Source organism: Cherax quadricarinatus, chromosome 84 (assembly GCF_038502225.1).
Source record: "Cherax quadricarinatus isolate ZL_2023a chromosome 84, ASM3850222v1, whole genome shotgun sequence".
NCBI lineage: Eukaryota > Metazoa > Arthropoda > Malacostraca > Decapoda > Parastacidae > Cherax > Cherax quadricarinatus.
This window is the reverse complement of record NC_091375.1, coordinates 5034128-5043738: the sequence shown is the minus strand read 5'-3', so window position 1 is coordinate 5043738 and position 9611 is coordinate 5034128. Positions and strand designations below refer to the sequence as shown.

Here is a 9611-nt window from a genome sequence, read left to right as displayed (position 1 = left end):
ATATTAATGCTAAACAAGATTGCCTTATTGCTGAGGTAGAAGTTAAACTGTTTAATATAGGAAATATGGAAGTTATAATTAAGGCTACTGTAGAGAAAGTAACTTAATGGGGGGAGAAGATGGGTGAAGTGAAACTCGTGTACTATAGCACTAAACGGTTGAAGGGGTATACAGTACATTGATATATATTGGAACATGTTATATGTACCTGCAAACATGCTTGTCCACTCGACAAACAAAACTTGTTAATGTTTACTGCACTCTATCACAGTGTAGAGATGTTATTTTCAGTATTTATGTTAGAGTTGATGCCCAGAGAAATAAAAAAGGTTGCACTGTACTATTTTTCAAATTTCAGTAGTGTTGGCACACAGTTGGAGGGTGAAGGAGTCGTAATGCATGAGAACCGACTTCAATGACCACTTGATAGTAAGAGCACACGATACATTTGGATACGTGCTAGCAAGCCTTAAGCAACTCGGAGATGGCACTGCAGATGAATGTGTCGGGTATACGCCGAAATTTGAAAAATATTGCCCACAATTACACAGATGCGCAGGTAAGACTATACTCTCACTTTTTTCAGTTAGTATACTGTCATTAAAACTAGTAAAGAAAATATTGCTAATTTTTTTAGTTATTATTGTTATTATTACATTGACCTTTTTCCACCATGGGAGGGTGACCCAAAACAAGGGAACTTGTTTACTGTCATTCACTCAATAGATGTTTTGCCAAAGTGTGGCACTTAGAGTTCACCTGACCCTCAGAACTGCAACATACCCTTTTAAATTAATTACATTGATGCCTATTTTTTTTTTTTTTTATCCTCATCATTAACATGTTGGCCGCTTCTCACCCAGGCAGGGTGACCCAAGAAAAAGAAACACTTTCATTATTCACTCTATTACTGTCTTGCCAGAGGCATGCCTACAGTACAGTTAAAAAACTGCAACATCAGCACCCCTCTTTCAGAGTGCAAACTCTATACTATTATACCTTTAATTACTGGATATAATGCCTCTGAGTAGAGCAACAGAGCTGTGTGGTGTCCCAAGTGTCAAACTTTCCAGTAACCTCTTGGCACTTTTTCAGTTTAAAACCACTTTCTAGTGGTGGTGCTAAGAAATCCTTATATCTAGCTACACTTGACCTTTATTCAACAACCTGGCTAGGGACCAGACAGACAGGTTTGTTAAATGAAAAATATGCTGAGCATATTATGGTATTTTCCAGTAAAGCTATGTTATAACAAGAGATGCTGACTGGGGAAATAAGCTCCTGTATTTGATTCTTGCTAATTGTTTGGGAGGGATGGAGTTTATAGCTATGTTCTATATTCATGAGAAATTGCCTCCCCCACTCCCCCTCTCACTATTACACTTTTTTTTTACTATCTCAGTTTTTCTCTCTCTTTCTATTTTTCTTTTCCTTTTATTTTTCTCTTTTCCTTTTTCTTTCTCTTCTTTATCTTTTTTCTTTAACCCTCTCTTTTTCCCCCCCTCTCTCCTGTCTTCCCTCCCAACTGAGGCAAGATGTAGCCAGCAGTTTCCTCTGGTACTGTCTTGTCCTTGCAGCTACTTATCAAAGGCAGTTTTAGATTCATAATTCAGTATCCAGCTGCTGCTCAGTCTATGGGTCAGTCACAGTCACTGGGTTTCAGCTACAGACTTGACTCAAATGTTCAGGAACTTTATTCTATTGATGACTTAAACCACAGCTAAACATGCTAAGCATTTCTCTCTTTTTGTAAGTATAATAATATCAAAACACACTACAGTACAGTATTACACTTTTGTATTTATGAGAGACCATTGGGAAGGGTGGCTTGCCATACACCAATCACAGTATACAGAAAACATTGCTAGGGTAAGCACTGATCCTTGGGGCTCCCCATTGGTTGCATTTCTCAACAGTAACATTTTTATTTATTTTTTTTTTCTTCAACAAGTCGGCCATCTCCCACCGAGGCAGGGTGACCCAAAAAAGAAAGAAAATCCCCAAAAAGAAAATACTTTCATCATCATTCAACACTTTCACCTCACTCGCACATAATCATTGTCTTTGCAGAGGTGCTTAGATACGACAGTTTAGATGTCCCTCCAAACTGTCAATATTCCAAACCCCTCCTTTAAAGTGCAGGTTCTGTACTTTCCATTTCCAGGACTCAAGTCCGGCTAACTGGTTTCCCTAAATCTCTTCACTAAATATTACCTTGCTCACATCCCAACAGCTCGTCAGGTCTCAAAAACCATTCGTCTCCATTCACTATCTAACATGCTTACACTTGCTGTAAGTTAAATCCCTTCGCCCACAAAACCCCCTTTACCCCCTCCATCCAACCTTTTCTAGGACGACCACCTACCCTACCTTCCTTACCCTACAGATTTATGCTCTCTCCAAGCCATTCTACTTTGATCCATTTTCTCTAAATGACCAAACCACACAACAACCCCTCTTCAGCCCTCTGACTAATACTTTTAGTAACTCCACACCTCCTAATATCCACACTCCGAATTCTCTGCATAATATTCACACCACACATTGCTCTTAGACAGGACATCTCCACTGCCTCCAACCGCCTTCTCGCTGCAGCATTTACAACCCAAGCTTCACACCTATATAAGAGCGTTGGTACCACTAAACTTTCATACATTCCCTTCTTTGCTTCCATAGATAACGTTTTTTGTCTCCACAAATACCTCATTGCACCACTCCGCCTTTTTTACTTCAATTCTATGGTTAACCTCATCCTTCATAAACACATCTGCTGACACATCAACTCCCAAATATCTGAAAACATTCACTTCTTCCATACTCCCTCTCTCCAGTGTGATATCCATTTTTTCTTTATCTAAATCATTTGATACCCTCATCACCTTACTCTTATCTATGTTCACTTTCAACTTTCTACCTTTACACACCCTTCTCAAACCCGTCCACTAACCTTTGCAACTTTTCTTTAGAATCTCCCATAAGCACAGTATCATCAGCAAAAAGTAACTGTGTCAACTCCCATTTTGTACTTGATTCCCCATACTTAAATCCCACTCCTCTCCCCAACACCCTAGCATTTACTTCTACACACCCTATCCTGAACCTCACTATCCTCATAAAAACTCTTTACAGCCTTTAGTACTTGCAACATTTGCCACATTGCTCCCCTATCCACTCTATCATATGCCTTTTCTAACTCCATAAATGCAATGAAAACTTCCCTACCTTTATCTAAATACTGTTCACATATATGCTTCAGTGTAAACACTTGATCTACACATCCCCTACCCACTCTGAGGCCTCCTTGCTCATCTGCAATCCCACTCTCTCTTACCTCTAATTCTTTCAATAATAACCCTATCATATATTTTACTTGATATACTCAGTAAACTTCTTCCCCTATAATTTTTACAATCTCTTTTGTCCCCCTTCCCTTTATATAAAGGAACTATACACACTGCCAATCCCTAGGTACCTTCCCCTCTTTCATACATTCATTAAACAAAAATACCAACCACTCCAACACACTATCCCCCCCTGCTTTTAACATTTCTGTCATGATCCCATCAGTTCCTGCTGCTTTACCCCCTTTCTTTCTACGTAATGCCTCACGCACCACCCCACACTTACATCCTGTTCTTCTTCACTCCTAAAAGATGTTATATCTCCCTGACCAGTGCAAGAAATTACTGCCTCCCTTTCATCATCCACATTTAAAAGTTCCTCAGGATATTCCCGCCATCTACCCAGTACCTCCCGCTCCCCATCTACTAACTCCCCTACTCTGTTTTTAACTGACAAATTCATTCATTCCCTGGGCTTTCTTAACTTGTTAATCTCACTCCAAAAATTTTTCTTATTTTCAGCAAAATTTCTTGCTAATGCCTCTCCCACTCTCTCATCTGCTCTCCTTTTGCACTCTCACCACTCTCTTCACCTTTCTTTTGCTCTTCATATACTCTGCTCTTCTTACAGCACTTCTGCTTTGTAAAAACTTCTCATAAGCTATCTTTTTCTCTTTTATCACACCATCATTCCACCAATCTCTCCTCTTTCCTCCTGCACTCACCCTCCTATAGTCACAGACTTCTGCCCCACAATCTAATACTACATTTTTAAGACTATCCTAACTCTCTTCACCCCCTTCCCCCACTACTCATACTTGCATTAGCCCACCTTTCTGCCAATAGTTGCTTATATCTCACCCTAACTTCCTCCTCCCTTAGTTTATACACTTTCACCTCTCTCTTACTTGCTGTTGCCATTTTCCTTTTGTCACATCTACCTCTTACTCTATCTACAACTAAATAATGATCCGATATATCCGTTGCCCCTCTATAAACATATACATCCTGAAGCCTACCCATCAACCTTTTATCCACCAATACATAATCTAACAAGCTACTTTCATTACATTCTATATCATACCTTGTATACTTATTTATCCTCTTTTTCATAAAATATATATTATTGCCAAACCTCTTTCTACACACAGCTCAATTAAAGGCTCCCCATTTTCATTTACCCCTGGCACTCCAGATTTACCTACTACATCCTCCACAACATTTTTACCCACTTTAGCATTGAGATCCCCAACCACAAGTACTCTCTCATTTGGTTCAAAACTCCCCACACACACTCAACATTTCCCAAAATCTCTCTCTCTCCTCTACACTTCTCTCTTCTCCAGTTGCATAAACACTTACTATAACCCACTCTTCACATCCAACCTTTGTTTTACAACACATGATCCTTGAATTTATACATTTATATTCTCTCTTTTCCTGCCATAACTTATCCTTCAACATTATTGCTACTCCTTCTTTAGCTCTAACTCTATTTGAAACCCCTGACCTAATCCCATTTATTTCTCCACACTGAAACTCTCCTGCCCCCTTCAGCTTTGTTTCACTTAAAGCCAGGACATCCACCTTCTTCTCATTCAAAAAGTCCACAATCATCTTATCATTCGCACAACATCCACACACATTCAAACATCCCACTTTGACTTTTCTTCTTTTTCTTTTTAGTAAGCTATATGGGAAAAGGGGTTACTAGCCTATTGTTCCTGGCATTTTAGTTGACTTTTACAACATGCATGGCTTATGGTGGAAAGATTCTTATTCCACTTCCCACTTGTTGATCACATGTAATTCTTGATACATTTGTTGGTGTCTCAGATATTGCCACTTTTAATTACAGATTAAAGTGCGTGAGGCAACGAGTAATGACCCATGGGGACCCTCTTCTACCCTTATGTCTGAAGTTGCTGACCTTACTTACAATGTGGTGGCCTTCACAGAAATTATGCAGATGATCTGGAAACGGCTGAATGACCACGGCCGCAACTGGAGACATGTTTACAAAGCTCTTGTATTGTTAGAATACCTCATTAAGACTGGTAGTGAGAAGGTGAGTCCAAGAGACCTACTATGTCTTCAGGTGTGTAATGTACTCTTCTAGCTGTGTGTGCAAGGGTTGAACATCTGACTCTGCCTCAACTATTGCTGACCTGTGCTTGTCTTGTTTGACATTTTCTTCCATTCCATGTATTTCAAACACCTCTCTTTCATGTCCATTGTGGGGTTTTTTTCCTTGAGTTGGCAGAAGAAAAATTAACTGATAGTTGTGTATTGCAGCTTCACTCATGCCAGTGAATGATTTAGAAGCTGAAATTACTTTAGTATTAATCCAATAAATAGAAACTTACAGATCAGAAACATTGAAACTAACCAGTATGTAACTATCCATTTGAGTTGATGGTGGTTCAGCTTCAACTTTTAATTGTGTGTGTTGACTTTCAACTGATTGACGTGAAATAGCCCAGTAGTGAGCATTTTTGAACCCTTGTATGAGGTGTGCTGCTACTGTCATTGCTGAGGTCATTCCACTATTTTACCACATTTACATTGAAGAAATGCTTCATGATATTTGTATGGCTCATTTGAGCATGGAAACTTCAATCACTTTGAAGACTGGTATTTTAAAACCAAAAACAGTCATTTGGACAATTTATATTCTGTCAACCAACAGAGCTAATTTCTCAACATGCTGGCTGTCTCCCTCAAGTCATATTGTTCAGATAGGCTAAGTAATCCAGAGTTCAGCAGGTTGCCATGCAACACATAGCAACTATTCATAATAGATCGTTGTTAACAGAGCTAATTATCCAATTTTATGTGTTGTTGGGTTTATGGGTTGTAAAAGTCATATAAATACAGAAGTGTGAGGGATCTAGTATTATGTTATTTGGTAAGTTATTTGTAGGGTATTATAATTACTAGTGACACTGAAGAGTCTTACTGTTCTACCTTCCGACTTTCACCTCACTAATACTTGAGGTTATGACTAATAAGCAGTGGTGTGACTTCAAGGGTGGTTGGGTGTGGGGGTAAAAAAGGGAAAGGCCAGATGTTTCTGACAACTCAGGTACTGCACAGCTGATTATTGTTGAGCTAAAAGGTTGTGACGGTCTATGCAACTTTAGAAGCACACTTAATTTGAATTTCTATTTAAATCCAGTCTCATCTGCACCATAGTCAGACAAAATAATGCTATAATAGCACTTTTAAAAAAAAATTGCTGAAGGAAGACATTCTGAACTAGAGTTCACCATGAACTTCTTAGAAGAGCATTGGAAATGCACAGTGAAACCCCTGTATCTAATGTTATGTACATTTTCTCCAATCTTCCCAACACCAAGCATTGTAAATGGCCATACCATCTTAATTTTTCCAAGTGCTTTAGAGACAGTGTCCATGAATTACTTGGAATTTCCCTGAGTGGAAGGCCAAAATGATTGCTTGAGCTTCCAAGCATACACACATTAAATCCCACCCCTGTTATGGTTGCATAGGTGGTGGTTGGCATATTAAAGGAATCTTTTGGTAGCTTTGCATTTTTTTTTTAACACGCTGGCCATCTCCCACTGAAGCAGGGTGACCTGAAAAAGAAACACTTTCACCACCATTCACAATATTACTGTCTTGCCAGAGGTGCACAGATACTGTTTTATCTGTGCAGATACAACACTATATAATATCTGCACACCTCTGGCAAGACAAGTGAGAGTGTAAATGACAGTGAAAATGTTTATTTTTCAGGTCACCCTACCTCAGCAGGAGAGAGCCAGCATGTTAAAAAAAATATATCAATTTTGATGTCTCAAGTTTACATGTGGAACCAGAAAAACTACTTGATGTATCCTCAGGCATAGATGGAAAAGTTTCAGATAATTTAAATGCGGTGTTAATTATATTCACTGCCTTTTTTATCTACTGCTAAAAGGTGAACACATTCCTTCAGCTAGAAGGAAGTGTCCTTGGACCACTCCTCTTTCTCATCTACATCAATGATCTACCGAATGCATCACAGCTACTCAAACCCATATTATTTGCAGATGATACTACATATGTCTTTTCCCACCCAAACACAGTCATACTAGCAAACACAGTCAGTACCGAATTACAGAAAATATCTGCCTGGATGATGACTTAAAAACTTACCCTGAGCACTGATAAAACCTATCTCATTCAGTTTGGAAACAAAGCTGCAAATAATCCAATTAATATAAAGCTTAATGGATCATCAGTCACAAGACTCACAGAGGGAAAACTCCTAGGTATCCACCTTGACAGTAGCCTTAAGTTCCAGACACACAATAAATCACCAAGAAAATCTCCAAGACTGTAGGCATACTGTCAAAGATAAGGTACTACATTCCACAATCAGCTCTCCTGGCACTGTACCATTCACTCATATATCCTTATCTTACATATGGAATTTGTGCATGGGGATCAGCAACATCCAGTCACCTAAAACACCTAATAACCCAGCAAAAGGCAGCAGTAAGAATGATAACAAATTCCCACTTCCGCCAGTATACTCCACCAATTTTCAAACGTCTGAATCTGCTTACCATTAAGAACATCCATACTTATTCGTGTGCCTACTACATACACAGAACAATACACGCAAATATAAACCCTCCACTCAAACTTCTCCTCATTAACCTAAACAGGACACATGACCAACACAAGACACAGATCTCTTTTTGATATACCTCGTGTCCATATCACACTGTGTAAAAACTTTATGCACATAAAGGGCCCCAAAATATGGAATTCATACCAGAAGATTTTAAAGTAACCCAGTCTGAAAATCAATTTAAGACTTCTCAAAAGCCACTTAATCACCCTAGACCAAACGCTAAATACTCAGTACACACATACTTATGTACTCCCACATCATAACTTCAGCAATCACTATGAACCTTTTATCCATTGTTGACAGGAATATAATTGAATCATTGTTTTCACAAAAAGCATTTTCGAATATATGAATATATCTTTTGTCTTATACAAATTTTTATTCATTTATAATTAATAATCTACTGTACAACTATGAAATAATTACTATCCTACTGTACAACTATGATATAATCCTTAGTGTTAAGTAGTCTGTAAGCCAATAAAGTTAAGTTGGCCCATAATGCCTAGGCTTAATAGAGGCTCTCTTTGCATTGCAGCCCACTATTGTAAATACAAAATCTCAATGTATTGTTTGCAAAGACATAAAATAAATAAATAAAAAATTAATACAATTTAGCTAAGTCTATGTAGCAGGTTAATAGACAGCAACCGCCCAGGAAGGTACTATCGTCCTGCCAAGTGAGTGTAAAACGGAAGCCTGTAATTGTTTTACACGATGGTAGGATTGCTGGTGTCTTTTTTTTCTGACTCATACACATGCAAGATTTCAGGTACATCTTGCTACTTCTACTTACACTTAGGTCACACTACATGGGCATGTACGAGCATATATATACACACCCCTCTGGGTTTTCTTCTATTTTCTTTCTAGTTCTTGTTTATTTCCTCTTACCTCCATGGGGAAGTGGAACAGAATTATTCCTCCATAAGCCATGCGTGTTGTAAGAGGTGGCTAAAATGCCGGGAGCAAGGGGCTAGTAACCCCTTCTCCTGTATATACAGTGGACCCTCGCCTAACGATATTAATCCGTTCCTGAGAGCTCGTTGTTAGCCGAAATTATCGTTAGCCGAGTTAATTTTCCCCATAAGAAATAATGGAAATCCAATTAATCCGTTCCAGACAGCCAAAAGTGTTAAAATTTTTTTTTTTTTTTTTTCGTGAAATATACATTTCCCTACAAAGAAAACAATAAGACATGCACAATAACCACATAAATAAATGTTAAAATGACACTTACCTTTATTGAAGAGTATTGATGAGTGATGGGACACTGTTTTTCTTGAACACTCTGGGATTTTCAGAGTGATACATGAGTAAAGACTTCACTTTGCAATCCCCACTAGCATTACAACAAAACATGAGAGTTAGCCTGTCTTTCACAGGCTTGTGTCCTGGGAGTGCCTTTTCCTCCTGAGTAATGTAGGTCCTGTTTGACATTTTCTTCCAGAACAGGCCTGTTTCGTCACAATTGAACACTTGTTGGGGGATGAATTTTTCAGCTTTGCCATGCCTTATCACACTGTGTATGCCACTACAATTTTTAAATCTCTCAAACCAACCTTTGCTGGCCTTAAATTCACCAATATGAGCACTAGTTCCAGGCATTTTTTCCTGTTCACCTG

General features: G+C 38.6%; 1 protein-coding gene across 1 annotated transcript in view; it reads left to right on the top strand.

Moving 5' to 3' along the window:
* The first annotated feature begins 327 nt into the window (after positions 1-327).
* The window catches only part of lqf (epsin homolog lqf), a 102559-nt gene continuing 93275 nt past the window's right edge, over positions 328-9611 (top strand). The window contains exons 1-2 of the mRNA XM_070102920.1: positions 328-559; positions 5200-5409. Coding sequence (XP_069959021.1) covers positions 485-559; positions 5200-5409 — 285 coding nt within the window. The 5' untranslated portion in view covers positions 328-484. The remainder of the gene's footprint in view (positions 560-5199; positions 5410-9611) is intronic.